The sequence below is a fragment of the Melanotaenia boesemani genome, chromosome 4, assembly GCF_017639745.1.
Source record: "Melanotaenia boesemani isolate fMelBoe1 chromosome 4, fMelBoe1.pri, whole genome shotgun sequence".
NCBI lineage: Eukaryota > Metazoa > Chordata > Actinopteri > Atheriniformes > Melanotaeniidae > Melanotaenia > Melanotaenia boesemani.
In genome coordinates, this window is record NC_055685.1 from 12,197,069 (window position 1) to 12,214,862 (window position 17,794).

General features: G+C 39.2%; 2 protein-coding genes across 4 annotated transcripts in view; both read left to right on the forward strand.

Moving 5' to 3' along the window:
* Nucleotides 1–92: 92 nt before the first annotated feature.
* On the forward strand, nt 93–5,565 carry LOC121638132 (histone PARylation factor 1). Its single transcript, XM_041982646.1, has 8 exons — nt 93–177; nt 915–1,098; nt 1,789–1,975; nt 3,384–3,482; nt 3,665–3,818; nt 4,750–4,837; nt 4,944–5,116; nt 5,243–5,565. Exons 1-8 carry the CDS (start codon nt 139–141, stop codon nt 5,375–5,377), a joined length of 1,059 nt encoding a protein of 352 aa, XP_041838580.1. The 5' UTR covers nt 93–138; the 3' UTR covers nt 5,378–5,565.
* A 2,477-nt stretch (nt 5,566–8,042) lies between these two features.
* Nucleotides 8,043–17,794, forward strand: part of ank2a (ankyrin 2a, neuronal) — an 80,041-nt gene continuing 70,289 nt past the window's right edge. For all 3 annotated transcript variants that reach the window (XM_041982642.1, XM_041982643.1, XM_041982644.1), the window contains exon 1: nt 8,043–8,417. In XM_041982642.1, the coding sequence (XP_041838576.1) occupies nt 8,286–8,417 (132 nt within the window). In that variant the 5' untranslated portion in view covers nt 8,043–8,285. The remainder of the gene's footprint in view (nt 8,418–17,794) is intronic.

Below are 17,794 nucleotides of genomic sequence, written 5' to 3' on the forward strand. Positions count from 1 at the left end.
ATTCGTTCGTTCATTCCTGTGAAAACAGCATTTAACCTCCCAGGCCTCTAGGGGGCGATGATGTTCTTTAACGCTGCGCCGCTGCTGCCCTTATTAACCAACTGAAGAAGACAACAACGGAGAGACAAGAGGAAGAAAATGACAGGGCGCGCAAAAAGAAAACCCAGATCAGTTCAGGTAATTTTACTCAGCTTTGACCTCCTTTGTTGGGTCGCAGAAACATCAGTTTAAACGTCAGGTTTCGTCAAAACCGTAACTGTGCGGTGTGTGGTTATCTCGGGTGTTGAAGCAGCATCTGTGTAATGTAATGGTCACAACTGCTGGATCCTCTGACTGAACAGCGGTGCTTAGACAACATGGCAGCAGCAGCTCTGCTGACTGGTGCTGCAAAGCAGCTTTTTTCTTTTTTAATGATGCTTATCTTACATTTTTAACGGTGTTTCAAATAAGTAGCATTAATTCTTTTGCTTTTGTAGAGTACTTATAGCAGCTAGGTAAAGCTCAAGTTAAAACTCTCGCTAGTTAGCTGCAATAAAATTGGTCTTTATTTTGTTCAGTTTTTTTTTATCGCCTGTCCCCTTTTAAAGATAGCATTTGTAAGCTAATGTTTCTTATAACATTGTAAATATAAGATGTCAGTCCTTACACTCTCCTGTTGGGTACAGAGTACACAGATACACTTGCCTAATAAATAAACTTATAAAATTACTGTTATAAATCCAGATCCATCACGATTTACATCTGTTGTTTAAACGTGTCAAGTAGGTCTCCTAAACCAGGACAGAGGAGAGAAATAACATTTTATGAGTACCTGTCATAATAAAACAAAACAAATCAAGTTAATTGCACGGTTGCACGGTAGTGTTGAAACAAATAAACTGTCAAACTATAACAGTTGCTTCTCATTTCATCAGGAGTCAGGCTCAGCCAATGGAGAGGCGAAGAAAGCCCGAACCGGGGAAGCTAAAGCTGGGACATTGTCACAAGTGAATTCAGAGCAACGTGATGAGATGGAACAACTGTACGGTTTCCAAATGCCAGAAGATCTGTACCACTTCTGGGATTTCTGCAAGGAGCTTTGCCCTGATAACCCACGTGGTATATTCTCCACAATATCTGTATATTTTATTACTGTAGTACTGATGGGACAAAATGTGCATCGGGAATTTGTTTTCACTAGCCAATTCAAAGTCTGCAAAGATTACCTTAATGTGTAGAGAGCAGTTTTTAAAAGGTAGATGATAACAGTGCAGCATCTGAGTCATTCTGTGTTGGATGCTGTTACATTGGCTAGTTCATTGTGCTTGTCAGAGGGTTTTGTACAAAAAAAACCCAGTGTTGACAACTCCTTTGAAGTTAGAATGTTCATTTAGGTTGTGAAGAATCACAAAAGTTTGTTGGTCCTTCATCGATAAAACAATAATCTTCAGCTCAGATGTTAAACTGGTCATCCTGTGTTTTGTAAGGCAAGGGGAAGCTATTGGAGTATATGGTTATTTCAACCAGAGTAGGCCTGCTCCTCCACATTTAGGAGAGTTAGCGAAGGCACTTTTAGTACTTCCTCCAAAAGATTTGTTTGGCATGTAGAGACAGGTGGAGGTCTGGGCCTTTGGCAGGACTCATTAAAAGCATTAAATCTCCCAACTAGCTAGTAAGAGCTGGAGGAAGTTGTGGGAAAGGGAGAAACTTGGGCATCTCCTCTAACCTAATGACTGGAAAGCAAAACTGAGAACAGTTGACACTTTAATTTTTATGATTTTAAGCTTATATCTATGCAAACCTGTGTAGGTGCTCTGAAAGACACACTGGGTTTGCAGCTGGTTGGACCTTTTGATGTTCTGGCCGGAGCTCACAGAAACGCCAAGAATCCTCAGCCCAACTTCCACCTTCACTGGAGGTATTTTTATGACCCTCCAGAGTTTCAGACTATACTTCGGGGGAGTGAGGACAGCAAGCATCACATGGGCTACTACAGGTATTTTATAACAGTCTTGTAGGAAATATTGCTTCACATAATGTCACATCCACCTCATTCGCTAAATCTAGACAATCAGTTGTTCAAATTATGAAATTAATCAAGGTTCCTCGTAAAGTCATTTAAAAGATAGCGCAAGCCAAGGCTTTTATGAAAAGTCTTTTAAACAAAAAGTGGCTTGCAAACCTTTCATTCGGATCAAAAGAAGCTGAGTCATGTTTATAAATCTCTTTACTTCAGTTAGTAAGGGTCCTTCTTTATTAATTTCAGCTATTTTGGGGGTAAATTTAAAGCTCATGGGTTGATAAAAGCCATAGTTGCTTTTTCGGTTTACTTGTCAAGACTGCAATTATTAGGCAAGGAGTTAACGCGTGGGTTGAGCTAATATTTTTGCTTCACTCTGCAGGGTGTCTCTAGCTTCATTCATGATGAAGACAACATAGACCGGTCTGCTACAAAGCATCTAGGCTATGATAGCGTGAAATAGCCAGCCACAGTTTGTTTACAGCATAGACATATAGCAACAACTCTTTTCTTCTTTTCCTGTTATCTTTTTCCCTCGGGGGTTGCCACGACGTATCCTTTGCCTCCATGTAATTTAACTGATCCACATATTGATTTGGCATATATTTTATGTTAGATGCCCTTCCTGACCCAACCCTCTCTATCCAGGCTTGGGACTGAAATAAGGAGACATTGGCTTGTGTTCCTTGAAGGAACATTCAGAGATGTAGCAACGATGCTATAAAACACCAGGATGCACAAGCATAAGGGTCTTAATCCCAACTGCTTTCAGCAATCTACACACAAAGAAGTTATTGGCTTCCAAGCGTTTCCGTCTTTTAATCTGCTTTGCCGTTTTGCACACACACCATTGCTGAAATGCAAGAGGACATTATTGAAAGAAGAGTGGAAAAGAAAGGGAGAAAGTAACAGAGCTAGAGTAAACATTAGCCTGACTTGTATTGACTGGAGAGAGCTCAGGGAAGGGACGAGATATATATTATATAGACGAGATAGAGATATCGCTGATGGCAATTTGGCTGTTGTTAAAGAGTGCCATGTTGTAAAAAATTCTGCCAAAGTTCAGTGGTGCTACTTTAAATCTTACTTGGATAACTTGATCTATTCCATCACATGACTCATCATTTTTTAGGCATCTAATACATGAACCCACATCTAAACTTTAAGCATACTTGGGCAGCGTCTCACTTCTTTTTGACTTCCACCACTTCATTGGCTAGAGGTACATGAGCCTGCAAAAGTCACGTTATTGACTGCAAACTAATCTATCAGCTAAAGTCTGAGTGCAATTCAGGTTGTTAGAAATTCATGTGGAAACAATAATGTATTTTAAAAAGCATGAATGGGTTTAATTTGTATAAAATGTCATTGTTCGATATGCCAGAGATACTCCAGACTCCTTGCCTTCGTTTGTTGGGGAGAATGAAGCTAAGAAGGGCTGCACTATAACACAGATGGGGGATAACATATTTGCTGCTGCTCGGTAAATATTCTTAATTCACCATTTACTGTCTTCTTCTGATCTCATTCACCTGCCTGGTGTCTAAAGAAAATTGTTGAATATTTTTTGTTTTTAAAACCTGTTTTTTTTTTTTTTTTTTTTTAAGCTTTTTTCTTTTAGTGTGTTTGAGTTTCTGTTAATCGTTGCGATCTCTTCTCCATTAGGCTGTATCTGCTGAGGAAGAGGAAAGAGAGGGGCGGTAAAAAATCTGAGGGCGAGGCTTCGGAAAGCTTGGAGGCAAAGCTAAGGAACAAGGCAGAGACTCTAGGATTTTCTTTAGAACAGAAGACCAAAGGCATGAAGGAGAGAGACAAGAAGGTAAGAAACACAGAAGGAAAAGGGTAATTATCTGATGCTGATTATGGCTCAAATAGCTCCGTATTCTGCTTTGTACCCTTTCATCTTTTCCATCTTTTTTTATTCCAAGGGGAGTTTACTGCAAAATTCAAGTCGGTCCTCAATTCAAAATCCTCAATTTGTTTTGTTTTTTGTGATTTTCACACCAAATTTGATTTCCAATTTTTAAATGTTCTTTTTTTTCTTTGCTAATAACATTTTGAATAAAGAGAAAAAATATGTAAATGACTTGGATAAAGTACGACTTTTCCACTGTATTTAAAAGGCAACGTATCTTTAGCGACACAGTGCGACCACATCCGTGATGTCTTTCCACCGGGACTCTTTCTCATCTTACAGGAAATGATTTCCCTCATGATGTTTGTCTCTTAGCGGGAGTTTGTGGGCTGCTGCTGTCGTGTTCATCTTGTCGAAAGCAGCATTTCTCACTGCAGTCAAGCGTGCAGCTGAATTCCGCCTGTGAATGACTTCACTGTATATCTGTTAATACTTTCAGACGGACATCATTCTGGCTCTGACTCTGGCTCTGGCTTTGTTCTGGAGTCTCAGAACCAGGTGCTTTCTGGTGAACTGGCCTAAGTTTAGACCAGTTTTAACTCACCTCAGGTCTCAGCCTGCCGTTAACTACAGAAGCCCAAGTCGAGCGTTGGCAGTGCATATTACAGGAGAAAAAAGTCCAGATCTATGTAGAAACAAATAAATTCTAATTAATCAATGAAATCGATTTATTGCCCAGCCTTAAGTTCGCTGCTTCCAAACTATGTATAAACTATAGTAGTTTAGTATGACTAGGTTTCCATAACCCTTTCATACTGTGTATAAAACCAGGGCTTGGACAAAATGATTGTACTTTGAGTTGATTCTTGATAATAAGTCTGGTATTAAACTGTAGGTGGTCACCAAGACTTTCCACGGCGCCGGCATCGTTGTGCCTGTAGACAAAAATGATGTAGGATATAGAGAACTACCAGAGACGGATGGTGAGTTCACTTTTTTTTCACACAATTGGGATTTTGTCTTTTTTTTTTTTTTCTTTAATTTCATTCATTAATATTAATATAGTATATCTATTCCTTCCTTTCCTAGCTGGTCTCAAAAAGATCTGCAAAGCCATTGCAGAAGCAAAGAGTGATGAGGATCGTGTCAAAGCCTTTGGACCGGTCCAGGAGATGGTCACTTTTGTTCAGTTTGCCAATGACGAGTGCGACTATGGAATGGGTTATGAGCTTGGAATAGACCTCTTCTCTTATGGATCTCATGTGAGTATTAAAAAGTGCTGCATGGTCATATAATGCTTATTTGATTCCAGTCTGAACTGATTGAATGAGGATTTGAGTTCAGCGTTGGTCTCTTTAACTTTTGGTTTAATTTGTCTTCTCCTTCAGTACTTCCACAAGGTAATCAAGCAGCTCCTGCCCATGGCCTACAGCTTGCTGAAAAGGAATTTGTTTGGTGGAATTTTGGAGGCCCACCTCTCCAGCCGCAGCCATGACAAGCTGGACCAACTCTCTGCACATTAAAAAAAAAAGAACAAAACAGAATTGATTCCTAACAGAGTCTGTTCTGGCTCTTGAAAGTTTTCCCAACATGTCCTTTTCTGTTGTTTGTCATAGTTAATGTTTTTGGTGCTGCTGTCTGATGGAAACCAGTTCCGTGAAGTCTCCTTGTAAAAGTTAATGTCAAATAAACATTTTTTTATATATTTTTACATGATTGGTGTTACTGGCGTTTCATCGGCTCTGTGAATCTAGAGTTAATAAAAGTAGAATATTTTTATTCAGCAACTGGCTGAGTCGTCTCACAGGGTGGGATGGGGATTTTTAATGGTAAATGTCTGAAGACCTTCCTGTCATACCTGCCTACTGACTGGCACATTGGAAACGTAACAGCCTCTGAGAGTGAGACCAGATGAAGTGAATGAGCATCCAAAAGCAAACACTGGCCATTCTCAACAACGTAAAAGAACAATGGTTGCCAGTTTGATTGCATTTAGTCTAAAAAAATATATACCCATTGTAAACTGGTCTCGATTAATGCACCATGGATAAAGGTGCAGCACTTGGATCCTCTTCAGCAAGGGAGTAGACATTATAATTAAGGTCCCTGTTGATGAGTTTGAGCTTTTAAGTTCTGGAACAATCGTGCACTTCGCTGATCAGGCGAGATTAGAAGTTCTCAGTCCCTATCAACCAAAAAAATCTTCATATAGAACAAATGTCTCTGCCAGTAGGAGGACTGAGGAGACTTTTGCTGCTTTCCTTTTTTTTTATCTCATTTCTTTTTGTTTGTTTACAAAACAAACTTGCACCCTTTCAAAAAGCCACAATTACAGTCTGAAAAAAGCTTAGTTTTCACTGTGGGACTGTAGAACAGCCTGCCCATTTCATTACACTTTGATTTAGTAGGTTTTTTGTAAACCTTCGCCTCTTCATATACTTTCTTCTCGTCCAATGGGTCAATCGCAAATTCAGATTTAATCAAATAGACTTGCAGCTAAAATTAGTCTCTTGCATGCAGGTACTCCTCTTTTTCTTGATATATTACCAAAGAACAGTGCAAATGTGTTTTTTTAAACCTGCACAAACAATTTGAAACACACTATGAGGAAAAAATCATGTATTCAGCTGAAACAGTTTAGAAAGTCAAGATCTGGCATTTTTCAGCACAATCTAAAGCTTTCTTGTATTTTAGCTTTCAGCAGCTCTTCTCTAGGCTTCTTGAAGGATATGTCAAAGCTCTGCTCTGAACGTTGACTGTATCCTTTTTTTTTTCATTTTCTGTCAAAATGATCCCACACTGCTTCAGTTGTTTAGGTCTGGACTCTGGGAGGGATTAATCACTCCATAAGACCTGTGACATTGATTTTCAGTCCACTTCTTGTGTCATTTGGCAAATCTCACTCTTTTCCATCAGTTTCCCTTCTTTAAGACTGGCTTCTTGGACAGAAACTTATCTACTTTTATATACTAGTCAGACAGTTATCTTCAATATTTTTCACAGATGCTGCACAAAAGAAAAAAGGAAAAAAAAGGCAGAATTTAAAATAGGCTCTAGTTAATTGTCTGTTATGTGTCGATGCAACACTTGTTAATCCCTTGAGTTAGGTGCTTTTTATATGCTTGAATGATTCATGGTCAGTGGTAAGTGGCTTAACAAACAAAACAACAGCAAAAACAAACACATTCCACTAGTACTATATATATATATATATATATATATATATAAAGAAATATTTTGAAATAACTTCAGACAGAGAAAGGTCTTTCACGATTTCATGGCCTTCAGACAGTCATGATAATGAGTATTTTGAAGAAAGTCAGATTTCTTGAAAGCAAAATATAAGAAAAGGCTTTTGCAAATAAACAACAATAAACAAATAATCAGATGAATACAGGCAAAGTAAGTCACTGAAGACCAAATCTTCCCCTCTCCTTTATTCTCATTGTTAACTGCCACTTAAGGCAAAGGTAAATTGGTGTTTTCATATCTAACTTTAAAAACCAACTCTAACAATTTGCCAGCTGTGACGTTTATATGTCTCCTCTGTGTGTATCTTCTCTGCCTAAGTCCTGCTTTTTTCCCTCCATGCCTCCAATATGTGTTCTCATTGATTTTGCCCTGTCAGCCTGTATTACATTTACAGCTTAGTGAAGAAGCACAGGACAAGGTGGGGGCAGAAGAATACTAACAGATAAGATTACATTATGTAAGGCCAACCCTGTGTGTCTGGGTTGCCATGAGTGTGTGTGAGTGAAAGCAATGTTACAGCTTTTATACAATGATGGGACATTATGGACAAAACTGGCAACTTTCACGTCAGAATCTAACGAATGCTGCAAAAGCACCAAGAGGCGGGATCAAGAAAAAACATAAGTCTATGGGACGCACTGCTGTAGGTGCATTCAAGTCCAACTTGAAAACAATTTAATCACTATTTCCTATATGCTTTGAATTATTGGTACATTTGTAGTAGCAGAGCATGTACAGTTTGTGTTATATCTGAAGAAAAAAAACGTTACGTTTTCAGAAACTGGAATATCCACAAATCCAGTTTCTGTACAAAAAAGTCTATTTTGCACGGTGTCCGATTGTCCTTGAAGGCAACACGGATCCTGCGGAGTTTCGGGGAAGCGCATCTGAAGGAGGCGCGTTCATGTGTCTGTACACATACACACGCAGATAAAGCAGCACACCGGGAGCATCCCTGATCAGAGGGAATGCTCGTTTTGGTCTCGCACTCTGGAAGAATCGCTGTATTGGCTTTTTTTTAACGTTTGACAACAGACTGTCACTGACGACGCAGAATGATCCCGGGTCCAGCCGAGCCCTGTGGATTCTGAGGCCCCGCACAGAAATCCACCTTGCACCGGCAAAAAAAAAGACCCTCACTGACTGCGTTGCTATTAGTAACAGTCTTTCCAAGACGGAATGTCAAGTAGCCCCGAAGAAAGTGGCTCCAGGGGCGGCGGCTCCGACCGTGATTTGAAAACGGCCTCTTCGAGCAACACGTCCCTGGAGGGTGGACCTCCACCACCGCTGCACCAGAACCGCATACGGCAGGTGGGTGTCTGTCCGCAGCCTGCTCTCTCTGCACTAAGTGGCCCAGTCAGCCGTGTAACGAGGTCTTCAAACCGCTGCTGATGCTGCGCCTTAGACAGAGCATTCAAAGGCGTTGCCGTCCTTTTAACACATAGGATCACTGATCTGACAGTTTTTTTTTCTCAGTTTGTTACACAAATTAGCTCCTAATAAGTGAAATCCAATCTGTTCTTGTTAAAAGATTTAAAGTGGCCTGCTTCAGCGGGGTATAAAAAGACTCAGAGCAGAACAGAGCAGCTGTGCCAGCTGATATGGCCACCATAACAAACATCACATCTGCACCGACTCTAGTTTACCATGACAGGTTTCAGTGAGGAATGTTTAAAACTTTACTGGTAGCAGAAGAGCTTCACCTTTCTGGATGATGAGAATCACAGCTGTGACTCTGACGGGTTTGCTTTATTTAACATAATCCAAGTTTAAATAGGATACCAGAATTGTGTGCATTTAGGCTGTCTTTATCACACATTTGTTGGTCCTAAGACACACAAACATACAGTGACACACAAAGTCAGACCTATTTGTGATTATTCTGCTTCAGTTTTATACACTGACTGTATGTAAGTGTATGGATGTGACCTCTGTGTGACTGCATTGGCCATCGTGAGTGGGCTGGGCTGCTTTTGTTGCATATCTTGAAACTAAAATTATGATACAGGTATGCAGATCCACCCTCTGTTGTTCAGGTGTGTACAACAACATGACCACATACCTCTATGGCCATGCCCTACATAATGTATGTCACTTTAAAAAAAAAACAGGAATAGATAAAATTTGTTTTTTATCCACAAGTCGGATTTCAGTAGAAGAATAAAACTAAACAAATAAGGAAATTAGTGACTGTTAACATCTTCTCTTCATCGAGTTATGTGTGTTTGGATAGTCAAGTCGGCGTATGTGAGTCAGGAGATGGTAAGAGGGTTGTTTCCTGTCTCCATGCACCCTCTGAGGATAATGTGATTTCAGTAATGGACTCCTGTTCTACATACACACACACACACACTTTAGGCTTTTCTGGCCGGGTGGAGCCTTTGAGATTGGACACTTGAAGGCAATCAAGAGTTTTCATGATACAAGCTTTTAAAAAATCAGAATTGTTCCAGTTCTGAAGGAAGTTTAGATATCTGTGTTGAAATTTGGGGGATTTGAGTGCGTAAAGAGGGAAACTTTGTTTTTATTTTTATTTATTTGTTTGTTTTGTTTGCTTGTTTTTGTAATGATTTGTAATGTAACTGACTCTTTAAACTGGAGGAGACTCCCTGAAGTGTAGCAGATGCAAAAATACAAATCAATAGAGGATGCAGTTTAATATCGGGGAATCATTAAGATTCAATGTTGATATTGCTACAGCAATATTAACTCTATATATTTGAGACAAAAAGAGAAAATAACAAAGGGGACATGTGATGTGAGGATCTTACTTGCAGGGCTAAAAATACTGCCTGTCTCCAGCGTGATAGTCCTGGAGAAAAATAGCTACTTCCTGGCCAAGTGTGTCCACATCTCTGCATACTGGTCTGCGTTACTGGCCGGGCTTATCCCAGCTGCTCTGGGGTGGTGTTACATGGTTGCTTTCTGCAGTCAGCTCTTTCCTCTTTCTGATAAAATAATTAGGCTGTGTCATGATTTGTTAACTTTGTGTGTCACTGAACCTTCCTGTAGAAGAACTGTGAATTCTTAGGAGAACAAGAAGGTGTGTTCATTACTGTCTGATGAAAATATTTCAACTTGAGGTTTCAGTTGAGACATCTTGCCCCCCTTTAGGGGCAGACATTGAACTAAACACATATCTGGAATGAATTTGTGTCAAGAGATGACTCATAGTTTTAGGCAGCTTTACTTCTTTATAACTGACTGCTTGACAGGAAGATTCCTTTATAAGTGCTGTTTCCCTGTACTTAACAGTTCCTGTAGTCCCACTTTCCCTCCACACCTTGTGGTCAACTTGCCATTCATCCACATCATCCCCTTAGAGCCTTCCTCTTCTGCCCTAATATGGGGGTTCGGCACTTTACCCTAGTTGTCTCCTTGTCATCTTGGCTGTCATTCCTATACCCATCTCCCATTTCCCTGCAAAATACCTGCTGCTGCTCTCTCTCTCTCTCTCTCTCTCTCTCTCTCTCTCTCTCTCTCTCTCCCTCTGCACCCTGTCTGTCCCAGTCTCCTCCCCACTGGTCCCAGCACCAAGGTCCCGATATGCTAGGAGGTCAAATTACACTGCAGCCTTTGACATTTTCATCACCCTGTTTTCCGCCTCTCTGTCTGCATCTCTTATGCCTTTCTGTATCTGCCTGCCTATCTGTCTGCCTCTCTCCACTGGGAGTGGTGTGATGGGACTCTGCAGGAAGAGAGTATTAATGGAGCCATGGCCTTCATTACATTACTTCAGAACAACTACATCAACACACACCCACATATGACTACAGCTGCCTTCCCGTCCATGATATCAAATAGAAATGTTTGGTGGAATATCGGTGCAGTTATATAGAGTGAAGTCCATACATATGACACCGTCATACAATGAATTACAAGTCAGTTTACTGGAGCCATTAGAGCTCTTGCCTGTTCATAAATGCATTTATAGACACCTGTGAATAACCACACTCAAGCACTCCAGTACATCTACTGATGTTTACCAAGTATTTTTAAGAATTTGTAACTGCTTCCTATAAAATACTGGAGACCATATTGTTTGGACTTGTTATTGTGCTGACTTGATCAATGGCTCAATTAACCACTTATTGACTAACCATATTCTACACACCATATAATCAGCATGATTCACCTTAGGTTTTAGATAAATCTAAACTCCCTATGACCGAGGTCATAGACATGTCAGTCAGACATCACCTGCTGCTAGTCAAAAATGTAGCTGCCCATCCCCTGACAGGAAAGAAGAAGAGAGCCTGCATTACTCATGTGCTGTCCGCCCTTCACCAGCTTCCCGTCAGCCACGTAATTAGTTTTAGAATATTATTGCTGACTTTTAAATCCCTAAGCGGACTTGTGCCACCGTACCTCACCAATCTGGTTGATTTCTCTGCTTTAGCCCGTTGTTCTAAAACTAGTTAAAATGAGAGGTTGTCAACTGTTTGCTACCCCACCTTCCAACCCTTTAAATAGCATTTCTTCTTTTCTTCTTTTTTCTTTTCATTCATCTTGACAAAGTAACCATTTGTGTTTTTAAATATATTTGTCTATTTTTAGTATTTTATTATGTTATTGCTATTATTTATATGTTGTCGTCATACCATTTCACTTTGAGCTACTTTGGTCAGCTTAGGAGGTTTTAAATGTTCTGTATAACACAACTCGATGTAATTTAGGAGACTCTTCTTCTCCCAGAAATGACCCCATGGGTAAAATGTTTGTTACATGTTTGTAGTTTTAAAGACAGGCCTGCACATCGTTAGTCTGAAACACTCAATCAGTCAAGAAATAAGGAGCACATCCATTTCAGAGATCATTTCAGCTAATTTTAAAAGCAAAATTTACAGAAAATTCACTGGTTCAAGCTGATTAAATTTGAGAACAGTTCACTTTGTTATTGCACAGTATATTGTTGCGTTTTGATCAGTGAATTATTATTTTAGTTCTTGTTTAATTATCTTTTTTTTATGCTTAACAAACAGTCTGATCTTAAGATCTTAAGACTGGTGGACTCACACTGAAATAATCATACTTGATAAATTAACCTCAAACTGAAGCCATGTTAGGTTTGACACTCATCTCCCCAAACACCAAGCTCTGATGCAACCTACAGGCAACAGTCATACAAAGTTATCAGGGTCTAGCATTTGTTTCTATGCTTTGTAATGGTGATACACTGGTATCCTGTGGTATTGGCATTCCTGTCCCAGATTCAAATTGGTGCATTAGCATGTCTATGTTTGGGTACAAACAACTTCTTGACACTCCTGGACTACCTCTTTCAGTCATTCAGTCATCATGGCTCCAAATAACTGGCTTGTCCTAGTTGTGTCTAACACCATTTTGCAATGACACATTTTCCCTGCTGGAACCTCAGTGGCAAAGATGGCATCTTTTGATGAGTCACGTTTTGCCATCATTGTGCGTTTTGCAATTAAATTGAAATTGAAAAAGATAGAGAAGTCATTTAACTTTGATATAAGGAGAGAAATGAGCTGAGAGATTGCTGTGACTCCCCACAGCTTGTTGTGTTGGTTGGAGACGTGTCCTCACCTTCACAGAGGGCAGGTGTTTTTGGAGTAGGGCCAACAGAAGGCATTTTAGATGTAAATTATTCATTATGACCGTATAACACTTTTTCCAGTTCGTGAGAAACAGAAAAAGGGAGAGATAGCCGGGTGTGGTTGGTGATCAATGGACTTCTCAGAAGCAGAAAACACCTTCAAGTAAATGCGTCCTGTCTTGCTCTTGTCAGCTCCTTCCTAATGTACCTCCTCTCACCATCTCTCTGCTTCCTCTCACATCCGAGTCAGAGAAAGTTTTCTCCCAGGAAATAAACACATCACAAATGTTTTGCTGGGTTGTTGAGAGTTGTGCGGCTTACAGCACGGAATAGAGAAGGAGACAAACAAACACATAGCAGCTGAACATCAGACTGCTTTTTTCAGATGCTGATGACGCAACTGCTAACCCGGGCATTTGGAGAATTGGAGTGCATTTTACCTCGTCTGTCTTGTTTTATCCCCAAATTCTTGTTGTGTTTAATTATCTTGCTTCCTGAACCCAAACTGAAGCCCAAAAGAGAAATGAAAAATAATGAATGATAAATAAATCTTAATCAAACCCCATCTGTTTTATTTAATCTCCCCCTCACAGTGTGTTTTATTCTGTTTTTTTTTTTTTCTCTATCTCTCTCTTGGTCCAACAGCATCACTCACCATTTCTAGTCTGACCATACACTGCAGTAACGTTTTAGGTCACACGCTTCATTATTCATCATACATTTGACTTGGAGTGAAATTAGTTTCTGCCTCAATACCCTTTGTCATCTGAGGCTGCATGAGAGCAGCCAATCAGACAGAATACATTTAAATAAAAAAAAAAGAATAAGATTGTGTTGAGTGTTGGATGATCTGAGGGGAGAAGTCAGGGTTAAAGGACATATATTATGGCTATCTGAAATATCGATTCTTAATGCTGATAGTATCTAGAATTGGGTGATCTATTTACTTAAGCTTTTTTTGTTTTTTACTTACCAGTGAGCTCAAGGCCTCTCTTTCATCTAATTAACAGGAGCAGTAAGCTGACATCATGTGTTCCCAAGAGACAGGCTGCACTTCAAAGAGTAATGGGGGAAAACCATAAATTAGTGTGACTGCCCTTTCAAAGGTAGTGGGGATTGTAGCAACTCTCCAGGTCCACAGCGAGCTAGTAGATGATAGAGTTGCAGGATCAAATCTGATTATTCATAGCTTTTAGATATAAAATCACATCAAACCTGGTGTCAACTACAAGCGCCAAGTGATGTGTTTATGGACCTTAGCAGTTGCATTTTAATAATCTTATAGGCTGTTTGTAGTTTTCTCTGAACGATAGAAAAAAAAGCAGTGAAGTGATGAAGTGATGTTAATGTGGTAAAGCCACAAATCAGATGTCTCCTTCTATGAGTGAATGTGGACGGTGATGTGTAAACACAATGCTGCTCCAGTAGCGACAGGGCGTGGTCTTCTGGGTTTTCTCCTCCTCCAGCCAACTTTCTCTTTGGTGTATCATGTTACTTTGTCAAGGTTATTCGTCCCATCTCAGTGAAGCCCCTCCCACGCATCAAGTGGCTCAGCTTCATTATTTACTTGGCTTGGGTGTGGTCTGGTCTGAACTTCTGACTGTCTGCTTTGTGTGTTTGAGATCAAATTTGACTTTGTAATTTGCAAATAGAAACAAGTAGAGAGGGGGAGAGAAAATGTGGTGGACTTTGTGGCTCTGACCTTTTGTGAGCAGTATAAAAGGCTGAAAGTGACTGGATGGTGTGAACCAATCCTTCACTGCTTCTGTTCTATATTTTGTTCATTCTGTTACACAAGCATGACTAGGAGAAGACACGTGATATACATGCAACTGTATTTGCAGTTTGTTTATAACCAACAACCTGCTGCAAGCCATGTCAAATCTTTAGTGCGAAAATTATTTGATTTAGAAGCGGTTTTTGTGCTTTGTGTGTCTAGATTTTGTTAGCACATTTATGAAATTAGAATTACAATTAGAAATTAGACTACAATCAGAGAATAACTTACCTAAAAGTTTATATTATTTTTTTGGTTGTGCAGAGGCATACTCACAACCTGAATAAAAGGGGTACGATGCAGTAAAACTGTTTTCTCATGTTACAGTCATGTAGTGCAAAGTCACTGCAGCCGCAGTGTAGAAACAAAGGCTAGAGAGTAAAGGATGGTTTAGTGGTGTGTAACCATGTGCATATTCTCAGCATGCTTGCCTTGGTGTTGTCTTTAGCACAGGGCGTATATATCAATTATCTGAATGCTAAAGCCTCGGGTGCGGGTGACATTTAGCTCAGCTGTATGCTAAAGCACACCAACATGCACTTTGCTTTAAATTGTTCATTACCCTTTGTTGTTATTTATTATTTATTGCTCAAATTGTCCATTACCTCTTTCAGTACCACTTTTCTTTTCTTTCTGAGATGTAGTTTTGGATTTCTAAACCACTTCCTTGTCTGTGCATTAAGTAAAGAAGTGAAGTCAAGCTATACTGTACTGACCACCATCTTTAAAGTTCAAAGTAACCTCAGTTTCTTTTGTTAAATTCAAATGCCTTCCTTTCACTAAGGCCCTTTATTAAAACCCTTTCCTCACTCCCTGCTTGGGTAAAAACTGGTGTTTAGTTAAGGTTAGAAAATGCTCATGGTCAGAGCTACGGTACATTGTTTGTACTATAGCAAAGTTACTTCAATGGATGCCATTGTAAAGTGTTCACTCAGTCTAATGACCACTAGAGGTCACAAATGCTTTAAATGTATTTATAGGAAACTATTTCCTGAACCCAAATGACCCATGGGCTATTAGCAGGACAGGCTCAGATATGACAGCTATTATTTCACATCTGTTCTGTTAATAACACTTAACCAAAACAGTTTTGTTACATATTGCTTGGATTAGACAACGCTGTTACTCCGAAAGGGTTAAGAACCAATAATGTTTAGGACTAAAATACATTTTCTTTCTTTATGGTACCGTCACCTAAATTGAAGCTTTAAGACCCCTTTTTGCGCTGACTGGTCAACTAAATGGTTGGGTACATGCTCATTCTTTGAGGTTATAGCTAGCCACAAGCTGTAGTTTAGTCATGAAAAGATGACAAGAGAAAAAAAACAAAGTGTAAAAGATGGTTTAGCAGTGTCTTTATAGAAAATAATACCTGCATTTTAACTACCAGAGAATAAAAAGAAAGGTTCTTATGCAGTTTTAAATGGTGCAAACACACTCATTGGTAGCTGATTGTCCTTCACTTGGGAAGCACCTGATTCTACATACTGCTGGAAGATGCTGAGAGATTTCTGAGTAATAATTATATATGACAATAATATGACATCCAGACAATATTTTATAGGGAACAGTTACAAAGTCTTAGTAGTACTTGGTAAACATCAGTAGATGTACTGGGGTGGTTGATTGTGGTTATTCACAGGTGTATATATAAGCATTTATAAGCAGGCAATTATTATGTCTGCATTTTATCAAAGCTTCATACAACATTTCCCAAAAAAGATAAATCACAGTCAAAGGAAAATAAGAAAATATGGATATAAAATTATATATGGTTTAAAAGGTCTAAATGAGTTGTCCAAAAAAGAAATATCCTCTTTCCTAAAAGTGCAGATGCATTATGCAGCTTGACAATCATCACAAGCAGAACTTCATCGTCAGCACTGTAGCTCCTTTAGCAGGCAAACAAATTTTATGCAACTAGCAGATCAATCTTATGGCAGAGACATAAGTTAGAGATATATATGTTTTTGCTTATTTTGCAGCAAATTCTGTGCAACACATTTCATATAACTATTTGGTTCAATCAGGTTATTTTTCCTTTTTTTAACCTTTAGTTTATGATGTGTGGTTATAAAATATAAATTAATATGGAATACCAAATTTGAAACGAGGCATTTGTATTTGTGTGACAAATGCCTCGTGTGACAAGTGTGTGTGACAAAGGACTTGTAATCACATATTTGCAGTACTGAACAAGCACTTGCAGAGTTGCATGTGCCGGTCTCTGCTTCATCCATATCTGTCTATCAAGAAATCCTAATGGGCCAAATAAAAGCCTCTGGATCTATAATATGGAAAGCAGACCATTACCCCCTCCTTATGTATCAGATCCACTAAAACAAGAGAAACAAGAGCTCACATCAGCTTCTGTCTGGAGACCTCTGTCAGTGAAATTTGACTCTTTAATGGACAATGCACTCAGACACACTGTTTGAAATTTTATCATTTTTTTTCCATATTCTTATTGTCATGCAGAACTGATAAACAGAGGCATCTGATAGAGCATGGAAAGCCTAGTTCTAGATTTTTTTAGCTCAAACAATGGACCTGGTCAGTTGCGACAGATTTTCTTTCTTAGATGTCAAGTTTCAGAGGTTACGAAATGTTTAGATGGGCTTGCAGTCTCTAATAATGTCCAGAATGCTTCAAAAGAAAGGTACATTAATTGTTTTTAGCATACCAGATATAATAATAATAATAATAATAATAATAATAATAATAATATTACATTTTATTTGAAAAGTGCCTTTTAAAATACACAACAGTGTACAAAAAAAAGCAATTGCAATAAGAGTAAAATTCAAGGATAAAACAGAAGATAAATGAGAATAAAAAAAATAGATAACTAAACTAGTGATGAAGAGTAAATGGAGTTACGTGGGATAAGCAGTTTTGAACAGATAAGTTTTCAGTCTGGATTTGAAAGAGGAAGGTGATATTTCTGATGTAAAAAGAGATGTAAAGAATTCCAGAGCCGAGGAGCAGCAGCTGCTCTGCTCCCCATAGTGGCGAGGCAGGGAGAAGGGACAGAAAGATGGAGAAAGGAGGAGGATCTGAGAAAACGGGATGGACTGTTGATCTGAACTGAGTCAGACAGATAAGGAGGGGAGAGGTGATGGATGGCTTTGAAGGTATACAGGATTTTGAAGTTGATACATCTAACCAGTAGCCAGTGAAGTTGCTGTAGATAAGGGGTGATGTGGTGGGTGGAAGAAGTTCTGGTTATAATGCGAGTGGCAGAATTCTGGACTAGTTGATTTTTTAATAAGACCATACAAGAGCGAGTTACAATAGTCTATTTGAGAGGTGATGAGCTTGTGGACTAGGATGGCAGTGGTATGAGGG